At 41.8% G+C, this 27,521-nt stretch overlaps 1 protein-coding gene across 3 annotated transcripts in view; it reads right to left on the reverse strand.

Annotated features, from left to right (window-relative positions):
* The window catches only part of negr1 (neuronal growth regulator 1), a 530,464-nt gene that overhangs the window by 135,992 nt on the left and 366,951 nt on the right, over nt 1-27,521 (reverse strand). For all 3 annotated transcript variants that reach the window (XM_069938455.1, XM_069938456.1, XM_069938457.1), the window contains exon 3: nt 7,155-7,280. In XM_069938455.1, the coding sequence (XP_069794556.1) occupies nt 7,155-7,280 (126 nt within the window). The remainder of the gene's footprint in view (nt 1-7,154; nt 7,281-27,521) is intronic.

Below are 27,521 nucleotides of genomic sequence, written 5' to 3' on the forward strand. Positions count from 1 at the left end.
TCAGACACATCCTTGTGATTTTTTTGCATGTTCTCCTGCTTAATCATGCATTTCCTGCAGTTTCGTGAGCAGAATTGTACACAATACTCCAAATATGATCTAATCAACATTTTATACAACTGCAACATGATATTCCAATTCTTGTATTCAGTGCTTTGGCTGATAAAGGCAAGCTTGTCACGTGCATTCTTCAAGATTAAAAATTATTTTATTGTCATATAATAAAACATAAAATGTAATATTACATGAAATGTTCTTTCATCCACTGTAAGGCAGACAAAGATTCACCATCAGCAGAAATTGCCTGGAGACCCTTACAGTCCAAGAAATGGAAGCTAAAGAGTCCCCCAGAGTCACTGAATGTCCATGGATTCATCTCCAGTGCTCCCACAGCCTCTTAAGCCACATAGCCTTCAGTCCAAACTATTGGCAACCCGAGCTCCAGATCTTAAACTTCAATGCAACCAGGACACCATCAGCATTCTTGGCACCCTATTCCATCCCAGTTCCGATACCTGGTTCCCCTTCAACTAATCTCCTGTCAGTCTCCAGCAATCCACAGCTTGGTTCAAGTCCCTTTACTGTGGTTGCCTGCAGCCTGCATGGGTTCCTCACCTCGGGTCACCAACAGCCTGCCACCTGTGTGTTCTTCAGTCTCACAGCCCCTTGTGGGTCTGCTGCCAAAGTCACCATCCTGTTATGTCTCTGAGTTACTTGGGAGGCTTCTTAAATAACTTAGAGAGGCAAGATTCAAATAATAGAAGAGACTTTACTTACTGATGCCTTCCACCATCTCAGGAAAACTGTTCACACACACATACGCACCACAGTGGTGCACCACAGTTACTAAAGAGAGCAGGGTGTATTCTTATGCCGTTATAAAATAGTTCACATTATCCTGACTATATTACATCCCTCCTTCTCAAGATAAAGTTAGTGTTCTTTATTACTTTCTTTCCAGTGCAACTTAATTAACTGAACTTGTACTCTAGTTTATTTACACAATTATTCTTAAATAGTTCTTATCGATATTGCACTGTTGGCAGTGTTGCTTCGCCATCTTGTGGATTTGGCTGCAACCGTTTGACTCTTTGTGGCTGGTACATGTGTAGGTGATGTAGCTTGTTGTGCTTCACATGACAACTACTGTGTTGATGTTTCAGTATTAGTGGTTGTGGTCTCTTCACTTGATACCTCACCTGATATTGGTGTTGCAGGCTTTGCTGGTATGAAAGCTTTCTGCTTCATCACATCTTGTGTCAGCCGAAAGTGAATTCTGAGCTTCCTCAGCTGATGGCCAGAGTCTGTTTTGAGGCCTGGTAGGTATTTCTGTGGAAATCATTTTCTCTTTTTGTTGTGTGTTTCTGTTGATCCTTTTGGATAACTTCTTCATCTGGATCTCATAATTTACAGAGATCAATGGCAATTCCTGGCAGCTATCCAGACCTAGAATTGCAGGTCTGTCTGCATCTACCATGGATAACATACAGAGGATGTTATTTCCCTTTTGGCAGCCATTGATCTTAGCTTTCCCTAGCTGCTTGATCATGGGTCCACCATAGGCCGTTAATGTGGCATTTGCTGTTTCCAATGCACCATCTTTTGGATATCCTTTATTATGTTCTCTGGGAACATCTGGCAGTAGAGTTTAAGTGGAAGGACATTGCTTTGTGATCCAGTATCCAGCTTCACCTTTAGTTTAAATATTGTGTTCTGAATTGTCCTCTGTATTTGGATCCTTATGTACAATTCACTTCCTTCATTCATCTCACCTGACATCTTGTGAAGGTGTATGGATTCTATGTCCAGTATCTGGGTGTTGGAGTCCTCATTGTTGTTTCCTTTTATGTGGTGGATCTTCTTCTTGTCTTTTTTCTTCACTGATATTACTGCTTTTTTCATACCAGACTTGCACATCTTCACCCAGTGGTTTGCTTTACTACAGGCTCTACGTTCAGAACCGTATGTGGGGCATTTGTTTCAGTCATTGAAGGGGAGTTGTCTGCCACACTTCCTGCAGGTCCTGGGGTTTGCATTTTTCTGATTGTGTTCTTTATAGCATCAACCCTTCCTTCTCTTTGCTGTGGGTGGGTCTGCATAGAGAGGGATTTCATTTACATCCTTGTGGCTTCTATAGCTTTGGCCAGCTTCAAGCTATCCTTCCCTATGAGACTTTTATACTTTGGGATGGGCACTCCCCCATATTATTTGATCAACTAATCTTTCCTTTATATCCTTAAATCTGCATTTTGTAGCAACAATTTTGAGTCTAGTGAGGAAGTTATTAACAGTTTCATCAGTCTCTGACATTGAGCTTTGAAACTCATAGCTTTTAATTCTATGATTAGACTTGGGTTTATGGTGAGAAGCAATCTTTACAAATATCTGCTCTGGATCATTTTTCTCCACCTCTATAAGCTCCCAACTATTAAATAAGTCAAGGCCTCGCTCCTCTGTCCAGAGAAATATATAACTGACCTTTGCAGTTGCATTTTTAAAATAGCTTTTGAATGCTAAATTCCACTTCTGCTGAAACTTTTTAAATGATTCAACAATGTCTTCAACCTCCCAGTCCATCACTGGGTGAACTGCTGTTGCTCCAGCCATTTTGTTTCAGTAAAGTTTTTTTCTCTTCTTCCTCTTTGAATTTCAGTGATTTACAATCAAATGTATGGCTTTATTCCTATTGTCTTATACCACTGCCACCATTGCTTCTCTACTTGACATTCCAAACCATTTGTTTGATGTCATTTGAAATTTCAAGCACTGTTATTTGAATCTAGCACCTCTAAGTTATTTAAGAAGCCTCCCAAGTAACCCAAGAGACATAACATATCCCAAGGATCATCTCTTCTGCTTCTCCTTCTCAAACAGAGTGTGGTCTTTCTGTTTACTGGTGCCCTGTGCCAGTCTTCTGATTCCCTGGAACCCTTTGAAGCTGCTGTCAAATATAGGTGCTGCCAACTTGGGCCTGGACCCTGGAGTCACAGGATTTTAAAATAATCCACTATTGGCTCCTTAGCAGGCCATTTAAAGCCTGCACAGAGCCAATGTCAGTTGTACTGGGCAGTTGGACCCTGAGGGGGAGCGTTGTGTCCACACTAGAGGCAGCACTGCTGTTATAGCACCTCCGGCAGCATCACTATCTCAGAAAGAATAAGAATAAGATGGTCTTGGAAGAGACAGAAAGTTAAGTGATCTAATTATACTATAGGTTTATTGCATCACTTTGAATACAGAATAATGAAGTATGATCTAATCCAGATTTCCGAAAGTTGGAAAGAATTTAACAGGATTAATCTGTCATAATTACATCCTCTTGAATCTAGAAAAGGAAACCATTATTTTAATTTAAATTTAAAATTAAAATTAAAATTAGGCCATTCAATACTGAGATCACATAAACAACATGGGAGGTCTGAAACTCTTTCTTCTGAAGGCTGTGGATGCTGTATCAATTTGAATTTCCAAGAAGGTTACTGCTGATCTTTCTGTTCAGCTTTACTCAAGGGATATGGAGCAAAGGCAGGTAAATGGGGCTTTGATTCAGATCAAACATGATCTAATTGAAAACCAGAACAGGTTCAAGGAGCTGAATGACCTACTTTTGTACATATGCTCCTAAATTTATTCAGTCAACATTTTCCAGTTATTTCTTTGTATTTCAAAATACTTTTTAAAACAATTTCGAACTTGAAAAAAAAACATTTTGAGCTGCTTAAAAGCAGTCTAAAGTTTTAGCCCTTAGTATTAATTTTCTGTTTAATGGCAGTCTTTTTTTTAATGTAATATCATGAACCACTATTATATTGAATGGAAGAGTGGGCTTGAGTTGAATGGTCTTCCCCACTTCTTTTTCTTCTGTCCCTATCGTGACAGAGCATATAGATATGTTTTTGGGAGATAAATTGGGAAAGGTTTGTTAGAGTAGGTTTACATACAAACACTTTAAAACAGATCTTATTTGAAATACTGGAGCTCTGCCCCATGCTAGACATTTCTGGGCCAACAGCTTTTGCAAGAGCTTTGGAGAGTGCTCAAGAGACTTCACTAATGGACTGTTCTTTACAAAAGACAACAGATGAAAGATCTTGTTGGAGCCACAGATTGTCTGGAAGAGAACTTGTTGTTCTAAGAGGGTCATGTGGTTTTGCAAGCAGAGAGAGAGAAACAGGCTTTCTCTCACAGAGAGAGAGAGAGAGAAACAGGCTTTCTCTCACAGAGAGAGAGAGAGAGAGAGAGAGAGAGAGAGAGAGAGAGAGAGAGAGAGAGAGTGAGAGAGGGGGGGAGGGGACACAGATTACTTGTACAATGTTACAACCAGCAGAAGCATCTGGGACTGGAACAAGACAAGCTGGCAAGCTTATGGAAAGCCCCATTTTGGAAGACATCCTGGTCAAAGCCCCTGTGAAAGAGGAGAGGATTGGCTGTCTAATGTTTCACTTGGAATAAGTGAAACTAAAAGGAACCCTCTGTGGTGACCTGAAAGAAAGAGGTTATCATCTGGAGAACCCTGAAGGAGCAAGTTTTGTTAGCAAGACACTGAAGTGGCTGATGGAAGTACATCAGTTGTGGATGTCCTGGAACAACACATCTCTCTCTGAAAACCATCAGGAACCTTCCTGAGCAGTAACCATTTACCTTTCAAGCACCAAAGCCTAGTGAACTTTATAAATGTTAAATTCTGTGCACAGTATAAGAATTGCCTGCAACCAGTGAACTTGGAGGAATAAGAAGTGAGATTGGACTGTGAACCAAAGAACTTTTCTGAATTTACACACATATGCACTTAGAATTAGAAGGGGGTTAAGTTAGGTTAAGTAAGTCAATAGTGATAAGTTAAAGTTTGATTCTGATTTCATGTTTAAAGATAATTAAAAACAACTTTTGTTTAAGTAACCATTTGTCTTGGTGAATATCTATTGCTGCTGGGTTTATGGGTCCTCTGGGCTTGTAACACTATGTATTTAGCCAATCACTTCTTTTAGTGTTCATTTGGCATAGGCATTGCTATCAAATTTTCTTGAAGGGTGTTCAGAGTTTAAGCATTAAAAATGCCATAGAAACCATGTAAAATTAGTTTAAAATCAACAATATGTTTAAAGTAACATTATTGACAAAAATCCTTTGATCACCTTAGCATGCAGTGTTAGTGAAAGGATGATAAACTGTGACTGGAATATTTATGATAACATTAGCTTAAGGGTCCCATCATGTCAGCCTTCTCTTGAGTGCACTAATCTTCTGCCAAGGGGTGATACCTTCACCCTACATTTAAAATACTTTAAAGTTTGCCCCTCTTCCGAGCATCTCAGATATGTGCAGAGTCAAAAGTTAGCTGGCATGGGCCTGCAAGAAAGTGTCTTTCAGTATCAGTGCAAAGAATCAGTATGAGCAATATAAATGTATTGAAGAGAAATTAAAGTTACTTTCACTGCTGGATGTAAGCAAAGACTAGCATAAATGCTAGAATTTAACAAAAGGAAGATGAGTGCTTATGAAAATGTTGGGAACCCCAATATTGTCAGAATTTTCATGAGCATCTTGGAGGAAAGAATATTAAAAAATGCTGGGATGAATATTTTTATCCCCATCCCTGCAATAATTATTCAAAATCATAAAAGTTTTAATAAATGTTGCCATGCAAGCAACCCCATATCTCAGAAGTCAATGTAAAAAAACATCTGTCCTTTTTAAGGCAGGGGTTTCAAAAGAGAGCAAGAAATTGCCTATCGCAATATAGTGGGCCATAATGTGTCATTACACATTTTGAGAGCATTTATTTTTAATGAGGTTCCCTCCATTATTTTTGAAGATTATGCCATATCAGTTATAGAATTTAGGTTAGTTAATAAACAATTTCAACTTTTAAAATTCAGATTTCAGAACCTGGGCATTAATGGCAAAGCCAGAATATATTGATCATCCCTGACTGCCATTCAGAAGGTCACCTTCTCGAATCAGTACAACTCTTCCAACAGATACTCCACTGTGCTGTGGGATTGAGAGTTCCAGAATTTAGATGAAGTGATGATGAAGGAATATGTTTCCAAGCCAGGATTTTATGCGACTTGGAGTAAACTTGCAGCTGATGATGTTTTCACGTGGCTGAAGCCCTTGATGCCTTGTTCTTTATGGTGGCAGTGGTTCCAGGTTTGGAAGATATTGTTGGTGTTCCTGTGTGAGTAATTGCTGCACATTTTGTAGATGCCCTTCTGCAGTTGTACAGGGCCCTGGTGAGACCCCACCTGGAGTATTGCGTCCAGTTCTGGTCTCCAATTTTGAGGAAGGACATACTAGCTATAGAGGGTGTGCAGCGTAGATTTACAAGGTTAGTTCCAGGGATGGCGGGGTTGACATATGCTGAAAGGCTAGAAAAACTGGACTTGTATCCGATGGAGTTTAGAAGGATGAGGGGGGACATGATTGAGGTATACAAAATGATCAGGGGGATAGACAGGGTGAAGTCGGATTACTTGTTCCCAATGATGGGGGAGACGAGGACTAGAGGGCATAGTTTAAGAATACAGGGTAGGCCCTTTAGGACGGAGATGAGAAAACATTTTTTTACCCAGAGAAGTGTGAATCTGTGGAATGCTCTGCCACAGAGGGTGGTAGAGGCAGATTCGCTGATTATGTTCAAAAAAGAGTTAGATAAGACTCTAGTGGGCAAAGGAGTTAAGGGTTATGGGGATAAGGCTGGAAAGGGGTACTGATGGTAGTGATCAGCCATGATCTGTAAAATGGCGGTGCTGGCTCGACAGGCCGAAGGGCCTACTCCAGCTCCTATTGTCTATTGTCTTATTGAATCGATGTTTACATTGTGAGGGTGGATTGGGTGCCAATTATTGGCTACTTTTTTCCTGGATTCTTAAATATGGACATCTCCAGTATAAATTGAAGTAGGTTCAATATTAAATCTCTAACAAGCAGATTGTTTAAGCCTAAAATTTAACGGATTATGAAAATTTGATCTCAGAAAGGAAACAGTTTCATCATTTGCTTCTGCAGACTCATCAGAAGTTAACTTCTAATTTTTCAAACCAGTATCTCCTATTTGGGTCTAATCGCATTCAATAAAACATGTTCAATAAAAAGCAGAGCATTAACTAAAGGAATGGGTGTAACTGTGCCATGCACTACTTTCCTCTTACCTGATGGTGATATATGCTTCCAAGTTATCGTGGGCTCTGGTTTTCCAGATGCCTGGCAAAGAAGAGTGACATTGCTGAATTCATTCACAACGGAGCTAGCAGAGATGGTAAATATCTTTGGAGGAACTAAAAAAAACAAAGAGGGAAGACAGATAACAATTACTGGGTTATATACATTTATCAAAACATGTAATTGATCTACGACATCAGACATGTTGACAATAATTGAAATCCATTAGATGTAGATCTATGCAGCTAATAAATATATACCTTTTATCCACAAAGTGAATATCGAATAACCTAATAGACCCCATTCACTTACCACTTATTGGAACTAAATTCACACATTGGCAGACTTTTCACAAACAGTAATTAAATGAACGTATTCAACTACTCAAGCCACATCTGCAGAGTAAAATAAAACTAATATTTCAGGTCAAACAACTTTTATCAAAATAGGCTTCATCAAAATATTGAGGCAAAGTCTCTGACCTGAAATGTTAACATTGCTTCTCTACTTGACATTCCAAACCATTTGTTTGATGTCATTTGAAATTTCAAGCACTGTCGACATTTTATTTTTATTCAACAAAGACTATTCAGATTTCAGATTTATTGTCAGAGTACATACATGATATCATATACAACCCTGAGATTCTTTATCCTGCACCAATTAATTGGAGTACCTGCTCAGCTGAAGAGAGTAAGAATATTGAATCATATGCATATTGTTCAATGTATATGACAATAAACATTATTGTTATCACTTAATATTTTACTGCTTAATTTAATTGAAATTTTTTTTTGATTTTTTTCCTTATTGTACTGACTTTTTCCTGTTATATATAGTTTCATGATTATTGGGCAGAAATAATTTATGTTCCAATTGAAACATGTTAATGTGTGTGCAAAACACCCCCACTGGACACACATTCACACACAGACCCACACACACACACACACACACACACACACACAGACACACACACACACACACACACACACACACAAGCACACACACACAAACACACACACAAACACAGACACAAGCACACACACACAAACACACACACACAAACACACAGACATACACACACAAACATACACACACACACACGCAAACACACACACACACACACACACACACACACACACACACACGCACACACACACACACAAAATGAAAATCAGAAAGAACCTCAGCTAATATTTCTCAACTTATCATAGAAATCACCAATCCAATTGATACAGATTTTTTTGCCAAAACAGATTAAATTATAACTTACATGTCCAATCTGACAAATCTGTTAGAACCTTTTACACCATTTTAGCCTCAAAAAATTAATTTCTCCACTGCTATGATGATATTTTTCAAACTGTCACTGCTTGTTAAATATTCAATTATAAAAATCTGTAGACTCCTTACACAGAACACCAAGAGGCAAACAGCATCCTATATCTGGCATTCAATTTAACCTATTGAGTTGGAAATAAATGTTAAATGTCACCAGGCAATTTTTAAAAATACCTGACTCATCATTTATGTCAGCATACCGGTACATGTATATTAATTGGTGTGACTGCATTGATAATATCCACTGAGAAACTATCTTTAAACCCAACGATCTGTTTAAAGGCAATTTTTCATCCAATTTACTTAATTCTTACTCTTCTTCCTTGATCTCCTGTGCAGAACCTTGTGAATGATTTTTTTTCAAGTCTACATGCAGAATCCCAACTACATCACGTGTGTGACCATAGAACTCTATTGGGTTTACAAAAAGTATTCTTCCTATAAATTTGTGTCACAACTTATAATTATTTTCTCTTTATCAAGGTATTTAGTAATTTCAAGAAGACACAAGAAACTGCAAATGCAGGAATTGGGAGCAAATTAAAAGTAATTACATGCTTTATTAAAGGTTTCATAATTTTCTTTATTGCAGATATTAAACTACCTTCCCTATAATTATCTCAGCCAGTTTCATCTTTTATCGGAAGATGGTATTACATGGTATACACTCCAAAAGAGAGAGCGCTCACCTATTTCCCATGACCAACATCTTTAAAGTGCAGCTGATACTTGCTTGCAGCCTGCAAGTTTCTGGCAATATTTAAATAAACCTCAGAGTTTAAATTGGCTCATCCCACAGAATGATGATGACTGAGACTTAAAACTTCCTAATTTTGTTTTTATTCCGAGTATACTGAATCTGCAAAATCTTGATCTCACCACTTCCTGAGGAAGCATATAACATTACGGATTTTCAGACCATAATTTTACTATTGTCTTGCCAAGAAGTCTCTTATTCTGGATTCATCTGCAAGAGGGAGCTTATGCCAGTGCTCCTCACCTGTCCAAATGAGTCATATCATCTTACACCTGGCATCTCACAAGGGGACTTTCTTGACTAACCTCCCTTTGTTCTTAGTTCTCTTTTCTTGAGTTTGCTGATGGAAGTAATGATTGGGAACATGGTCGTTCAGCAAGTGATTCTGATTGTAACAGCCTGATGCCTGTACCACCACAGTGAAATCTCAAATTCAGTTATAGGTTTGAAACGCTGATCTGCAGGTCAGATCACTTCTCTACAGGAGACAACATGGAATCTAATGGTGGAGCCCAGTCACACCAGGCACAAGATCTGAGACCCCATTGTTTGCAGTAAATTAATGGCAAATGGGTAATTTGATTTTTTCTTGCACTGTTATTTTGTTTTACTTCGATGTTTTTCACTATCTTAGTTGACATTAAATTTTTTAAACACCATTGCGTCTTATACGTCAAATTTAGTGCATTTAAAATGAGTTTGATTGTCAGTCATTTTAAATCTAGAAAAATTAATTCCACCCTTAACAGTCACCAAAATTCCACCCAGATCCTAGTTAGATGTCAAAGACATTTTTGAAGATGGGACCTCCTCACAACTTTGCTGGATGCCTTATCGGAGGTTGGAACTAGACTCAGGGATGCAGAGGTGAGCCTTCCAATTGCGCTGTAGTTAAGTGCTTGCATGAGTGGTACATGTGATTCTCCCAACACAATTCAAAAGTGATGATAAAAAAAGAAAGATGCCTTAATTTGTGTGAATTTAAATTATTTCCAAGAATAGAGGAAACTTTTTGAATGAAAGTCACAAAACAAGTAAATAAGGATGTAGCCAGAATATGGAATTCTTAATATATGATTTAGAAGTAAAGAATGCAAGAAAAAAATAATATTGGCAAAATATGAGGTGGCATTTGCATCTATTAGGTGCAACTTTACAAATCTAGGATACAAATGCAGTGAATCAAGTGCTAGTAATTAGAGGTTGAAACTGTTAACTAAAATTTGAGAAGTTGTGATAGAGATTACATGCTGATGGAACATGATAGAAGTCTCCTGGATTACAAATGAATTTTTTTTATTAGGTAAAATGTAATAAATTATTTCTGCAAACTAGTAAGATAATGACGAGAGGGCACATGTATGCTCAACAAAGAAGATGAAGAGATCTCAATCTAAATTTATAGCACCTTTTCTTGAGGGAGGGGATGTTCCTGATTGGACTCAAATTGGTTGACACATGGTGGGTGATAAGATAGCGGAAGATTTCATTTACAAATGGAATTATTGTCTGGAAAGACAGATAACCCCATTCTAAAACACATAATCTGGATATGGCAACATATTAATAAATGCATAGATCTAAAAGTGGGGTTATCTTCAAAAAACACCCTTGTTTCAAAATGACTTAATACCAATTACATTAGGAAATAAAATGCTGGATGTTTGGCACCTTAAAGGGATCAAGTTTATCGATAATTGTTCTGAATAAGGACAGCTAAAAAATAGATATGATTTGTCAAATAGAATTTACTTCTGCTATCTTCAATTAAGATCTTTTTTAGGACCAACCATGACCCTATCAATATGTAGTTTAGGACCAGCCATGACCCTGCTGATGTGTAGTTTAGGACCAGCCATGACCCTGCTAATGTGTAGTTTAGGACCAGCCATGACCCTGCCAATGTGTAGTTTAGGACCAGCCATGACCCTGCCAATATGTAGTTTAGGACCAGCCATGACCCTGCTAATGTGTGGTTTAGGACCAGCTATGACCCTGCTAATGTGGTGTTTAGGACAAGCCATGACCCTGCCAATGTGTAGTTTAGGACCAGCCACGACCGTGCTAATGTGTAGTTTAGGACCAGCCATAACCCTGTCAATGTGTAGTTTAGGACCAGCCATGACCCTGCCAATGTGTAGTTTAGGACCAGCCATAACCCTGTCAATGTGGTGTTTAGGACCAGCCATGATCCTGCCAATGTGTTGTGACATTGAGGCTCTTCTTCAAAAGGGGATGACAAGTAAATTTATATCTTAGATGTATTTCCTATTGCAGAATAATAGCTTGAAACCAGGCTTGCACAAATCTTGGAGGAGAGGTGGGAAATGGACTTGGGGAAAAGGATTCAAGAAAATATTGGTCAAAGTTGTGCTCTGATAATATACAGCACCATTTATTAATGTCAGATGGTACAATGCAATGTTATGCATCAATTATACTTTACATTGCAAAAATTACATGGTTTAAAATCTGAAATTCCGGACTCCTGTTTTAGGTGTGGTATAGAGGTGGGAAAATTCAACCTGGCTATGCGTGAAGGTAAGATCCTTCTGGTATAATTGGCAGAAATTTTGACAAAAATTATAGGTGGATTTTCCATTGGAACCAGAACTGAATTTATAGAGCATCTTATGGTTATTGGTACAAAACTATCAAAATATCAAATACAATTCGCGAGGATTTCACTAGCAGTAGCCAGGAAATGCATAGCTGTTACATGGAAATTCAAATCCACCCTACTTATTATTCACTGGGATATAGAAATGCAAAGTTGAGCCCCCCTGGAAAAGATAACTTATAATCTTAGAAAGAAATATGACATGTTTTTAAATATGGCAACCTTATTTGAATCATACTGGCTTAAGGATATAATTAACTTACCTGAAAAGGTTTAAATAATATAGTTAGGTTAATAGCACTGAATTCTTGAAGATCAAGGGAGGGAATAATTAATGAAGGCAACTCAAGCATCCCTTCTTTTTTTGGTGAATTTTTTAAATGTTAGCAGTTGGGGGGTGGGGAGGTGAGATTTGGACAATAATTTCTGTAATTTTGAAATACTAATCCAAAAGAGTTCTACAAATATGTTAATGGTAAGAGGAAAGCCAGAGACAAAATTGGTCCCTTAGAAAATCAGAGTGGAAAACTGTGTGTGGAACCTAGAGAAATGGGGGAGATATTGAACAGTTTCTTTTCTTCGGTATTCACTAAGGAGAAGGATATTGGGAGATGTGGGATAAAAAAAGCAAATTGGGTAAATATGGGGAATATAGAGATTACAAAAGGTGTAGTTTTAAGGCTTTTGAAGAATATAAAGGTGGATAAGTCTCCGGGACCAGACGGGATCTTCCCCAGGACATTGAGAGAAGTGAAGGAGGAAATAGCAGAGGCTCTGGCGGTAATTTTTCAAATCTCATTAGATATGGGGATAGTGCCGGAGGATTGGCGCATTGCGCATGTGGTTCTGTTATTTAAAAAGGGTTCAAGGAGGAAGCCTGGCAACTATCGGCCTGTAAGTTTGACGTCTGTGGTAGGTAAATTAATGGAGAAAATTCTTAGAGATAGTACTTATAAACATCTGGATAGACAGGGTCTGATCAGGAGCACTCAACATGGATTTGTGGGAGGAAGGTCATGTTTGACCAATCTGATTGAATTTTTTGAAGAGGTGACTAGGAATGTGGATGAGGGTAGCGCAGTGGATGTTGTCTATATGGACTTCAGTAAGGCCTTCGATAAGGTACCACATGGAAGGTTAGTTAGGAAGGTGCAGTCTTTAGGTATAAATTTTGAGATAGTCAAATGGATTGAACATTGGCTGAAAGGGAGAGGCCAGAGAGTGGTAGTGGATAATTGTCTGTCAGGTTGGAGGCCGGTGACCAGTGGTGTGCCTCAAGGATCTGTATTGGGCCCATTGTTGTTCGTTATATACATTAATGATCTAGATGATGGGGTGGCGAATTGGATTAGTAAATATGCAGACGATACTAAGATAGGTGGAATAGTGGATAATGAAGAAGGTTTTCAAGGATTGCAGAGGGATTTGGGCTGCTTAGAAAAGTGGGCTGAAAAATGGCAGATGGAATTTAATGCTGATAAGTGTGAGGTGCTTCATTTTGGTAAGAAGAATCAGAATAGGACATATGTGGTAAATGGGAGAGCATTGAGGAATACAGAAGAGCAGAAAGATTTAGGAGTAACGGTACATCGTTCCCTGAAGGTAGAAACTCACGTGAATAGGGTGGTGAAGAAGGCTTTTAGTATGCTGGCCTTTATCAATCATTGCATGGAATATAGGAGTTGGGAGGTGATGTTGAGATTGTATAAGACGTTGGTGCGGCCTAATTTGGAGTTCTGTGTGCAGTTCTGGTCGCCTAATTATAGGAAGGATATAAACAGAGTGGAGAGAGTGCAGAGAAGGTTTACCAGAATGTTGCCTGGGTTTAAGCATCTGGAGTATGGGGAGAGATTGGACAGATTGGGTCTTTATTCTTTGGAGCGAAGAAGGTTGAGAGGGGATTTGATAGAAGTATTTAAGATTATGAAAGGGATAGACAGAATGGATGTGGATAGACTATTTCCGTTAAGAGGAGGAAAGTTTAAAACAAGAGGACATGAGTTAAGAATTAAGGGGCAGAGGTTTAGAGGTAACATGAGGGGGAACTTCTTTACTCAGAGAGTGGTAGCTGTGTGGAATGATCTTCCGGGAGAAATAGTGGCGGCGGAGTCAATTGTATTATTTAAGAAAAGGTTGGACAGGTATATGGATGAGAAGAAGATGGAGGGTTATGGGCATTGTGCAGGGAGGTGGGACTAGAAAGGGGTGTTTGGTTCGGTGCGGACTAGAAGGGCCTAATGGCCTGTTTCCGTGCTGTAATTGTTATGATATGTTGTTATTATGCTCTCTTAAAAAGTTATATTCAAATAATTTCTGTTGGCAAGTCTCTACCTTTTCAATTTCTTTCCCATATCCTGGTGAGGTGCCGATTCCAAGTCACAAGCTCTGAGATTTATTTTTTGCTTGAAATTATATCAAGTTATAAGAAGGCAAGTTTTTAGTCATACAAAACCAGAAAAAACTGGAAATACTTAGCAGGCCAGGTGTTTCTGTGGAGAGAGAAGTGATTGATCTGAAATGTTAACTATTTCAGTTTTTGATATGTGTCAAATGTCTGCTGTCTATTTCCAGCATTTTCATCTTTTCTTGTAGACTTCCAGCATCTTTGTTTTTTAAGCTCCTATGCATTTTTTCTCTAGAAATCCATCATTTAATCTAGTTGTTCAATGGCACAATAAAAATGGATAGCAAGCTCTTTAAACATCTGCCTGAGAGGCCAATAATCAGCTCAGTCCAAACAGTTTTGCCCTTTGTTAGCCAAGCCACTGGTCTGTTATGATAAACTGAGTTAGGACACTTGCTTTAGTCTTGACTACTCATTTCAGTTGCCAAAGAGTTTATGAAGCCAGGCTGCAGCACCCTTTCTCTTTCTGGCATTACAATGACTGTACAGTGTCCATCAATCATCAGAAAAATAATTTTCTCTTTGCAACATCTGCTTGTTACAGCTAATTGGCTCTCACATTGTCATTCTCAATGGGCATAAATTAGCTCCATTCATCAGGACAATGCTTTCAGATACAACTCTCTCCGCATTTCTTGATTACTTACTGAAAATAATTTGTGTAAGGAACTGTCAGAATAAAACCAGAACATACTTAAAAAAAAGGGATAATGATTCAGAAAATATATATGGCAATTTAAAGGCTTTCTTAATTAATCATAAACCGGCCTATTTACAAAATGTTAATTTATAAATGCTATACGAAAATCATGCCTTGTGCATTAGAAATATTAGCAAAACTATAAATAAGATTAAAATATAATAAGTAAGGCAGGTTTACAGAATTTTCCAACAAATTAATGCTGCATGCAATGCCCACAGCTCCTGAGTACAGATACAAGTTAAAGAACCAATAAACTATGACTAAAAAGTAACATACATTTTCCTAAACATTTTTATTAGTTTTCTGTTAAAGATTAGTAGCATAAATCGTAGGAAGTTGACATTGATTCACTTTTTTGATATTGCACATTCAACTCTTTTTCCTGCCATCATTCAAGGAAATAGAGGAGTGGATGAGCAGCCATGACTAGACTTAATAACAAGTATACAACGATGGATATTGCTGAGGGGGATGATCTATCTGGACAATACCGCAGCTAAACTAATAACACTGTAGTTGGCTCTGAGCCTCAGAAGAGAAGGGTGAAGTCAGGTGGAGCAATAGTCATGGGGGATCTGGATAGGTGAACAGATAGGAGATTCTACGGCCACAAAAGAGACTCAATAATAGTATGTTGCCTCCCTGGTGCTTGGGTCCAGGGTGTCTCTGAGTGGTTGCAGAATGTTCTTAGACAGGAGGGTGAACCGCCAGAGGTCATGGTATATATTGGAACCAATGACATAGGCAGGACTGAGATAGAGGTCCTGCAAATTAAATTTAGGGATTGAAAGGGGAACAGTTTAGGGGGAACATTAGGGGAAAGTTCTTTACTCAGAGAGTGGTGGGAGTGTGGAATGGGCTGCCATCTGATGTGGAGAATGTGGGCTCAATCTGAGTTTTAAGAATCGATTGGATAGATACAAGGATGGGAGAGGTCTGGAGGGTAATAGAATGGGAGCAAGGTCAGTGGGACTCGGGGATGGTGGTAATCACAAACTAGAAGGGCTGAATGGCCTGTTTTCTGTGCTGTCGCATTCTATGGTTCTATGGGTGCAGGTTAAAGGGGTGTAAATTGGTCAGCACTGACTCATGGGCCAAAATGGCCTGTTACCATGCTGTATGTCTAAATTTAAAATTCAAATTTAAGATATAAAATCAATGTGGATCGAGCTAAAAATGGCAAGGGTAAAAAGACACTGTTGGCATTCAGATGCAGATCTCCAAACAGTGGCCAGGGTGTGGACAACAAATTACAATGTGTGGTGGAACACGGTAAAGCAGGTGGGGACTTCACTGGACTCCTTAGGCTGGCGCACCTCAGACCTGGTAACTCCTCCCCGTACTTTCCCAGTAAAGGCTGAGAGCCCTAGTCTCCTCCCTCAATACCAGCCTTGGATCCAGGCCAGAAGCATGTAGCTATGTGCTGGATGTTTCAAGATATTAAAGCCTTTAATCACTTGCTTTGTATCTGCTTGTGGTTATTGACTGTGCTACAATTTCATATCCTGATTACTTTGTTATGGACAAGGCAATATGAGTCGAGAACCAGAGGCCTCCATTAAATTTAGCATGTGGCTACACTGTCTAAAGATCTTTATGAGGTGCCATGAGATCTCACTGACGACCATAACATGATCTGCTTTTTTCATCAGTGGGCCACCGAGCCTACCAAATAACATAGGACCATGAGAACTATGACAACACGATGGCCCTTCTGCAACAGCAATATGGGGGCCCCTATGAACTCAATGTATGCTCACTATTTACTGGGCACCCAATGCCAGGGCCCTGGTGAGTCTGTTGATGAGTTTGTGAGGGCCATGAGAGAGTTGGGATGAGCCTGGGATGAGGTTGCAAGGATGTAACAGCAGCAGCCTATCAAGAAGAACTCATCCATGACAGGTTAGTGGCCGGTTTCTGTTGCAACAACATCCGTGAGCAACTCCTAGAGAAGGGCGATCGGACTTTCTGGGAAGTCATACAGCTGGCTCGATCATTACAAACAACCCAAAAGAATGCTGAGGCCTATTCAGCAAACCATGTGGCCACCCAGATGCGGAGCATGGGCACTGCCATCTTGGGACATGGGAACCCTGACAGTCGTTTCAGCCATTGAGCATATGAAGTACAACTACTGCGGCCAAACCATACACCTGAGGAAGTGCTGCCTGTAGCACGATCTGTAGAACATCTGGTGGAAGGGGCACTACACTAAGGTATGCCACTCTAAGCCGCTTCCAGCTGTGCCATGAGCAGGCCGTGCCCCCTGTTGCCACCTTGGGTCGACCTTCTTCTGGCATCACTTCTGGTAGCTGAGAGCTGAATGGCGGGAATGGGAGGCCAACAATACAGGATGACATCACTTCTGGCATCTCCTCCGGACCACACTGCGTGCGATCCATGGGGGCAGCCATATTCGAGATCCCTAGGAGACCATATTGGCAGCAGCCAACCTAGCGTCACAGCAACAGTGACTCTGACAATGAGTTGACGTTGGCCTCCATCGTGTAAGTCCAGAACAGTCCTCACAAACTGATCGATGATGGACATCAAGGTAAATGGCCACACCACTAGCTGCCAATTTGACATGGTGAGTACTTAGAGCTATTCCCTTGTTGTGCCCCTGCTAAGTGTAGGGTAGCGTTAGCTCTGCGGCAATCTGTGGGTGCTGCACATTGACCCAAAACATTAGGGGCAAGAAGTATAAAAAACTTCAAACTGCTAGAAATGCCCCATCTCTGTGCACCACTCATACTGGGGCTAGATTTCCAGTGTCAGCTTAAGAGTGTGCTGAAGCAGTTTGACGGGCCCCATCCCCCACTCACGGTCAGAAATAACCAATTCCGGTCAGAAATAACCAATTCCTGGAGGGCCCACCCTCCTTTGCAAATGCGGCCAATCATACATTGGAACGCCATCCAGGTACACTGACTGGCCAACCTTCAGGTTCCTCTGCCCCCACCTGTTCCAGAATCTTACCCTTGACTGCAAACCTGTTGCCACAAAAAGCAGGCGATACAGCTCTGAGGACAGGAAGTTCATAAAAACTGAAGTATGGCGTCTGCTAGTGGAGAGTGTCATAGAACCCAGTAACAGCTCCTAGAAGGCACAGGTGGTGGTAGTTAAAAGTGGGAAGAAGCACCAGATAGTCATTGATTATAGTCAGACCTTCAATACGTTCACCTTATTGGACACCTACCCCCTCCTCCGCATAGCTGTCATGGTGAATGAGATTGCCCACTTCCACCATAGACCTCAAGTTGACGTACCACCAGATCCCGATCCCGCAGAGGACCATCTATACATGGCGTTTGAGACCAATGGCCTTCTCTACCATTTTCTATGGGTCCTTTTCGGCCACACGAATGGAGTGTCAGTGTTCCAAAGGGAAATGTACCACATGGTGGACCACAATAAGTTAAAAGCCATATTTCCATATTTAGATAATGTCACCATCTGCGGTTGTACCCAAGAGGAATACGATGAGAATTTCCCTGAACTTAATATACAATCAGAAAAAGTGTGTGTACAGTATCATGCAGTTGGCAATACTGAGGTATGTGGTGGAGCATGGTGTCATTGCCCCCGACCCCAAGTGCAGGCGTCCCCTGCTGGAACTCCCACTCCCCCAACATCTCAAGGCTTTAAAAAGGTGCCTGAGGTACTTCTTAGTATAATATACTTCTTAGTATATGCCCTGTGGATCCCCAATTACATGGACAAAGCCCACCCCCTGGTGAAAACCACCACCTTTCCCCCATTGACAGAGGCCCGGAAGGCCTTTGAGGGCTTTAAGGGTGAGATTGCCAAGGTGATGATGCACACCATTGATGAATCCATCCTTTTCCAACGATATCTCTGACTTTGCCCTGGCCATCATACTGAACCAAGCAGGCAGGCCCATGGCATTCTCTTCACGAACCTGCCAGTGCCCTGAACTCAGGCACTCAGCCATTGAGAAGGAGGCACAGGCTATAGTGGAGGCAGTGTGCCCCCGGAGGCACTATTTGGCGGGCAGACCCTTCACCCTGCTGACGGACCAGAGAGCTGTTGGTTTTATGTTTAACAATAAACTGTGCGGAAAGATTAAAAATGACAAGATAATGAGGTGGAGAATTGAGCTGTCCATCTTCAATTATGAGATCTTGTATCAGCCGTGGAAGCTCAATGAGCCACCCAATGCTTTGTGCAGGGGAAGCTGTGCCAGAGCACAAGTAGATCGCTTCAAGCCTCCATGATAGCCTCTGCCACTATGGGATCACCAGGCTCTACCACTTCGTTTGGGCCCGCAACCTCCCCTATTCGGTAGAGATCAAGGAGCTGACCTGTAACTGCTCTTTGTGTGGAGTGCAATCCGCACCTACCAGCTGGAGAGAGCTCAGCTGATCAAGGCCACTCGCCCCTTTGAATGGCTCAGTATGGAGTTTAAGAGCCCTCTCCAGTCCACAACAGGAACATGTACTTCTTCAATATCGTGGATGAAAACTCACGTTTTCCATTTGCACTCCCCTGCCCAGACTTGACCACACCCATGGTCATTAAAGGCCTCCACAACCTCTTTACTTTGTTCAGATACCCCAGTTACATTCACAGTGACAGGGGGTCCCCATTCATGAGTAAGAAGTTACTGCTGATCTGGCTGATGACCCCTGGGCCAGTGTCTCTCTGCAGACACGTTAGGACCCACAAGGCAGACCTGCTGGTCGAGGAAGTGCACCTCTTGGATGCAAACCCCCAGTATGCCCATGTACAGTACCTGGACAGGCAGGAATACACAGTATCCATCCAGGACCTGGCTCGAGCAGGGGCCCCAACACAGAAGGTGCACTCAGAAGCCCTTGTCAATGATCAGCCTGTCACAGGTATTGTCCAGGTAAATTATCTCTTACCACCACCACCACCACCACACCTCAGGCCCCTGCCCCCGCCACCTCTGCAACCTCCAGTGGAACAACCGATATTCCCACCCCTCTCGGAACCAGTTCACACTGCCACAGTTCAGCCCCTGGACATTTAGCCCGCCAGGCAGGTCACCACATCGCAGGAGCCAATGACGACACCACCAATAATGCGACAATCACAGAGGTGGATAAAGCCACTGGACTGGCTGAATCTGTGAACTGGTATAATGTATAATCTGGTATAATCTGTGAACTGGTATGACTGGTATAATCTGTGAACTGGTATGACTGGAGATAATGGACATTGTCCCACTTCACCCCGCAGGACTTTATCCAAAAGGAAGGGGTGAATGTGATGGAACATGATAATGCATGTGGGGACTTCACTGGACTGCTCAGGTTGATTGGCCAGCCTTAGACCTGGTAACTCTTCCCCGTACTTTCCCAATAAAGGCTAAAAGTCCTAGTCTCCTCCCTCAATACCAGCCTTGGATCCGGACCAGAAGCATGTAGTTATGTACTGTATGTTTCAGGATATTAAAGCCTTTGACCACATGCTTCATTTCTGCTTGTGGTTATTGATCATGCTACACAATGGCAAATAGAAAAGGTGTGTCAGAAGGGCAATATTATGGTAATCATGGGGGATTTTAATATGCAAGTAGAGAGGAAAAACTAGGTTGAGACTGGATCTCTAAGAGAGAGAATTTGAAGAATGCCTATGAAATGGCTTTTTTAGAGCAGCTTATTGATGAACCAAACAGGAGAGTGGCTGCACTGGAATGGTAATGTACCAGAGGTGGTAAAGAAGTTAAAATAAAGGAACCATTAAGCTGTAGTGATCACAATATGTTTGAGTTCAATTTGAGATTTAATGAGAAACTAAAGTCAGAAGTGTCGGTATTTTAGTGGAGTAAAGGGAATTACGGTGGCATGAGAGAGGAAGTGGCCAAAGTAGATTGAAGGGGGCTCTAGTAGGGACGATGGCAGAGCAGAAATGGGTGTAATTGCTGAAAGAAATGATGAAGATGCTGGATAACTACATACCAAAAGAGAGAAATATTCAAATGGGAAAATGTCACAACTGTGGCTGTCAAAGCCAATGTACAAGGAAAGGAGAGGGCAAACAAGGAAGAAAAAATGAGTGGGAAGGTAATGGATTGGAAAATTTTAAAATGACTTGTGCATTAAAATACTAAAATACTCATAAGGTGGGAAAGATGAAGTACGAACGTAGGAAGCAAATAATATCAAAAAGGATGCAAAAATCTTCTTAAGTATGTAAAGTGTAAAATAAAAGTGAGAGTAGATGTAGGACCACTAGAAAATGACACTGGAGAAATAATAATGGATGACAAGAAGATGGCAGAGGAGCTAAATGAGTATTTTCCATCAGTCTTGACTGTGGAGGCAATAGCCATGTGGCAGAGAGTATGGTGAAAGGGTGGATAAATCTCCCAGACCAGATGGATTACACCCTCTCTCTTAGAGATCCAGTCTCAACCTAGTTTTTCCTCTCTACTTGCATATTAAAATCCCCCATGATTACCATAATATTGCCCTTCTGACACACCTTTTCTATTTGCCATTGTGTAGCATGATCAATAACCACAGAAGTAATGGCAGAGATTGTGGAGGCATTGGTAATGATCTTTCAGGAATCAATAGATTCTGGTATGCTCCCAGAGGACTGAAAAATTGCAAATGTCACCCCACTATTCAAGAAGGGAGGGAGGAAGCAGAAAGGAAATTATAGATTGGTTAGCCAGACATCAGTGGTTGGGAAGGTGTTGAAGTTGATTGTTAAGGATAAGGTTATGGAGTACTTCGAGACACATGACTAGATAGGATAGTTTCCTTGAGAGAAAATCTTGCTTGACAAACATATTGATTTTTTTGAAGAAGTGACAAGCATGCTGGATAAAAGAGATGCAATCTATATTGTGTATTTGGATTTTCAGAAGGCTTTTGACAAGTTGTCACACATGAGGCTACCTAATAAGATAAGAGACCATGGCTGATTGGCAGGAAAGCAGAGTTGGATACAGGAATCATATTGTGGTTGGCTGTTAGTGATGTTTCACAGGGGTAGGTTTTGGGGCCACTTCTTTTTGTGTTGTATATTAATGATTTAGATTATGAAATGAATGGCTTTGTGGTCATGTTGGCAGATGATATGAAGGTAAGTGGAGGAGCAGGTAGTGTTGAGGAAACAGGGAGGCTGCAAAAGGATTTAGAGAGATTAGGAGAATGGGCAGAGAAGTAGTAAATGAAATACAATGTCGGTAAGTGTTTGGACATGCACTTTGATATAAAAAAATGAATGAGCAGACTATTGAAAAGACCCAGATGCAAACAGGCCTGGGAGTCCTTGCCCTGGATAGCCTGAAGATAAACGCATGTTGAATTGGTGTTGAAGAAGGCAAATGTAATGCAATAATTTCAAGAGGAATAGAATATAAGAGCAGGGATGTGATGATGAGCTTTTGTGCACTGGTGAGACCTCACTTGCAGCATTGTGAGTTGTTTATAGCTCCTCATTTAAGAAAGAATGTGCTGACATTGACGAGTAGAGCTCCCAAAGGGCCTCAGTTGTTAACAGTTTCAAAGGTTAGGAACCAGGACCTTGGGTTCATTGCTGGACCAAAGAGGAGGGTGTGAGGCTGCAGAGGTTATGGTAGTGTAGGAGGGTGAATCTGTGGACATGATGTCTCCGAAGGAACCCTTTTGCTTAGTGGTGTCTCTTTTTGTGCTTTAACAGCAAACAAAAGTTAACAAATTTTGAACATTATTTATATGACATAAAGGAATCGCGAATCTTGAAGAAATATTACTTCAATAAAGGATAAGAAGCATAAAGAATAGAATGTAGAAAGGGCAGTTCTTCATTCACGTATGAATGTATCTGAGCTACTTATGGAGTGAAATTTTTGTCTGGCCTTTTTCAGAATGTGCCAGAGATGGAGGAAGGTAATAAAATGCAGCAATGTGTCACTGGTTATCAATTTCCAGGTATTTCTGAGCTGAAGTAAGAACGCAACATACTCCTCAATGTTTTTGAACAGTGTTCCATTCCATTTTAATGAATAGCATCGGTGATGTGATAATGTCATTCTTGTCATCCTGTGAACTATGTCTGATATTTGGTATTCAGCGTAAAAGATCAATGTTGGTTTGGATGTCAAAAGGTTTTTTTCTTTGGCTTACTTTATTTTAACTGTAACAACCACATTGTTATCAGTTGTTTTTTTTTCGCTCTAGTTCTGCACTTATTCCTAGAACAAATAGATAATACTTCAGACATACATTCACATTATTTCCTTTGTAATATTGAAGCTATCCCTAATTTTTTTTTCCACAGATATCCAACAATAAATTCTATACAAGCATTTCACAAAGGGAAACTCACTAACCCAACATTTATCATTAATTTAGTGCCTTGCAGGGCTGCAGTGCTGCAGGAGATCACTGAAGTGCCACTCAAACACCACATCGATCTGCTTTGGCACCTTACAGGTGGTGGTGCATAAGGCGATTTCCACCCCCTCCCCCACCCCCGCAATGGAAGATTCTAACTGTGTTGTTTTTTTACTTTTGCAGCCTTAGCTTCTGCAAAGCTGAGAACCTGCTTGTGTTTTAGAATCAGCAGACATAAGCTAAATTCCACCCAGGGGCCAGAGATGCAGCTATCTAACGAAAGGACATCTGTGTACCAAGAACATTTAATCTTCCTGCTTGTTTTGGTCACAGACTGTCAGAGGCCTAGCCTTGATGCAAAATAAACCATTGTATTCAAAGTGATAAGCTGAAAATTATGTTATTCGATAGAAGCCTAGCATGCTAGCTTGCTCACTTATCTTTCTTGCTGTGCTGGGAATAGGTACTTGGGTAAGCAGGTTTTGGGTAATATAAGCCATGGTCCTCTCCAAGAGGTGGCAACATCTTTCAGCAAGAAGAAGAACTTCTAGAGTCCAGCCAACGTCCCAGTTGGGGGAGGTGGAGAAGCTGCTACCGGTGCCCTGACAACCTACTACAAGTGTGCAGTCATTGCCTCGCTTTGGCAGTTGGGACCAGTCCAGGCGTTGATAAGTATAGTTGGGAAGGGCTTGCATGTTGTAGTTTGAAATCAGCTTTTGAATTTGTAATAAAGATTTGTATAAACTGAACTGCTCTCAGTGTGTGTGTCTATTTTCTTTTGGTAGCTCAAACACTGTCTGTGTCCAATCTAAAACGAACAAAATGAGAGGTATAAGTTTACCCAAGACAATTGGCGCTCCGAGCAGGGTTGGTCTCAAGATGTTTCGCCGAAAGAAAGAGGTGAGCCCTGAGCAGTTCTTGATTTCAGGATGGACTTCCAAAGACGATGGGTTTGGCATGTTGGCCAATACCCTGTCTTTGTTAGGAGCACCCATTAGTTGGGATGAGAAGTTAGACCCATCAAGTGCACCTCTGGGAGAGTGGGTTGCCACTCTACTTCGAGAAAGTAAATTTCTTGGTAAAAAGGGGATGCTGATGGATGGTTTTTGGCTGCTGGCCACAGCCTTATGCCACTCCATTCAGTGTGAAGCCGAATCAGTTCAAAGAGAAGTAGAATCTCAGCGCAAGAGAAAGCAATTAGAGGAGGAGCTAGAAGCCATGCGACAACGCTGTTCCATGATGAGCGAGATTGTTTGCACCAGTCAGGACTGAGTCAAAGAATGGGAAGATAAGCATGTCCAAATGATCTGCCATAATATTAAACTCCGGCATCAGCTCTGTGCAGATAAGGAAAGGCATGGAGTAGAACCCGATCCATATCGTATTCGTGCCATGATAAGGAATGGCGACATCCTGATGTAATAGATGATTGGGATGGAAATATCTGGAATGACAATGGTAATAATGCAGATACTCCTCAGCATGTGCCTAACATACTGCCCTCTCCACCTGCTGTTCACGCCTGCCCTATAAGGCAGCAGATTTCCCAAACAGACGGAAGGGGGGATGATGTAAGGGTACAGATTGAAGGGATAGATACCCCAATCTCCCAAGAGGACCCAGGGGAAAATACCCAAACCCCTGCTTATGCTCTATGGCCTACTCCCTCTATGGGATGGCCTCGACCTCCTCCCCTAGACTGGGTGGAGAGCCCTGTGGGCCAAAGTGGGAACAGGGGTCGGAAGCCGTCAATGATCCGTGACTTCTCTGTAAAAGACCTGGCTGCCATTGGAGATCGATTTAGGCAAAAGGCAGGAGGAACTCTGGCAGCCTGGCTCCTGCGTGTCTGGGAACAAGTGGGAGGGGGTTGGGGGGGGAGAAAAATGTACCTTTAACCCCTGATAAATTGTTGGGATTAGGAACATTGACTACTGATATCCGGGTCACTGCTGAGCTGCGGGGTAGAGGGAGAGAGGTGGATTACTTACTTACTACTCTAGGGGATGCCCTGCTATGAGTATACCCATCACCAGTAGATTGGGATTTACATTTGCAGAACAATTGGAGAACCCCAGAGGAAGGTATAGCAGTAATTCGTCATCAGGCCCTGGCCTCTGCCTTGTATGCAGGGCGTTTGAGGCTGTGGGTACATGGGGGGAGCCCTGATGATTCAGGGATGCATATCAGATTGGTTCGTTCTGCCCAACCCACTACACGGGGACTGGTTCTGTCCGTAACTAGTCCGCTAATTGGGCACCCTGTGTCTGAGGCAGTGCACGCCTTATCTGGGTTTCGAGAATTAGAGTTGGGAGGTAAAATCCACTCACGTACAACCCAGGTTAAATCAGACAAGCAGGATGAAAAGAGAGGGTCTGCTGCTAATAACGGACCGACAAGAAAGGACCTTTTTCTAACCTTGTTAAAGTTAGACGTACCTAAAAGTGATATTGATGGGAAACCTACCGCGGTCCTTTATGCCCTTTATAAGAGGAAGGCAGGGGAACATCATCCCCAGCTGCTGAGTCCTCCTGACCCAGCTGTGCCTTCTGCTCCCTCTGCTGCTTCTATTGAGCAGGCTTCTCCTGCTCCAGTTACCCGTGATGAGGTAAAACAAATGGTTAACAAGGCTCTTATGGATAATAGTGGCATGTGGGCCTGGAAGCCCCCGAACCCTACTAAAGCATGAAGGTGTGGGCAGGGATCCCGTGTCTACTCCATTAAGATACGGCAGATACACGGGGACCCACGGCCCTACATACCGTTAACAATCCATTGGGGTGGAGGTAATGACCGCCAATATTTGGCCTTGGTCGATACTGGTGCGAAGCACTCGGTAATTCCGGGTAACCCCGACCTCTGGACTGGACCAACATTTCAAATAAAGGGGTTGGGAGGAGCAGTCACCCTGGCAAAGGAAATAAAAGTCCATGCCACGGTGGGTGATAGCCCTTCCCCTGTATGGTTACATGCCCTGGTGGCTGCCACTGACGAGTGTATCCTGGGTATTAATATGTTGGCCGGTACGGCCCTTAATACTAGCCAAGGGGGATTTGCATTTGGAATTCGAACTATTACAAAAAGACTAGTAGTGGGTCAGGCTAAGTGGGATCCTGTGATGGTGCCACCCCCCATGAAACCAGTGTGCATTCCACAATATCGCCTCCCTAGGGGGCAGGAAGAGATTACTGCCACCATCGATGCTTTGCAAGAAGAAGGGATAGTGAGGCCCGCAACATCGCCCTTTAATAGCCCTGTTTGGCCGGTCCAGAAGCTGGACAGCTCCTGGAGAATGACAGTTGATTATCGTTCTTTGAACAAACATGCACCACCACTTGCTTCGGCAGTTCCAGACATTGTTACCCTTATTGAAAACATTGCTACTGGGAACTCAGGAACATGGTATGCTGTCATTGATCTCGCTAACGCCTTCTTCAGTATTCTTATAGCTGAGGACTCACAGGATCAGTTCGCCTTTACCTGGAAGGGGCGCCAGTATACTTTCACCCGCCTCCCTCAGGGTTATGTACACTCTCCCACTATTTGCAATAGCCTAATTGCCCGTGATTTGGAGACGGTGCCAATATCGCCTTCTCTCTCAATTCACCATTATATTGATGATGTGATGATCCAAGGGGCCATGGAAGAGATGGTACAGAAAGCAGAACAAGAGGATGCCTGGTTTACTGATGGTAGCAGCTGGTGGGTGCAAGGAAATCAAAAGTGGAAGGCGGTGGCTTACCATCCCAAGTCAGGAACTCACTTATCGGAGGAGGGGGATGGTGGCTCCAGTCAGTATGCTGAGTTGAAGGCATTCACTTTACCACTAGATCCTCATGATCACCCTCTTCACCTGTTTACTGATTGCTGGGCTGTGGCTAATGGACTTGTGGTATGGATGCCTGATTGGCAAAAGAACGACTGGCTGATACCAGACCACCCAGTATGGGGCAAGCAGTTGTGGCAACTGTCGTGGGATGCTTCCAACCACCGTGAGATAACTGTATATCACGTTGATGCCCATACTAATGTGGCGACTAACATGGCACAACACAATGCAGTAGCAGATCAGCTTGCCACTATCAGCTGCGCCGATACCGTCCCCCTGGCTCGATGGGCACATGAACAGAGTGGTCATTTGCGGGAGAAGGGATCAGCTATGTGGGCCCATACACATGCTTTACCTGTCCATCAGGATGATGTCCGCATGGTCG

Source organism: Narcine bancroftii, chromosome 5 (genome assembly GCF_036971445.1).
Source record: "Narcine bancroftii isolate sNarBan1 chromosome 5, sNarBan1.hap1, whole genome shotgun sequence".
Lineage (NCBI taxonomy): Eukaryota > Metazoa > Chordata > Chondrichthyes > Torpediniformes > Narcinidae > Narcine > Narcine bancroftii.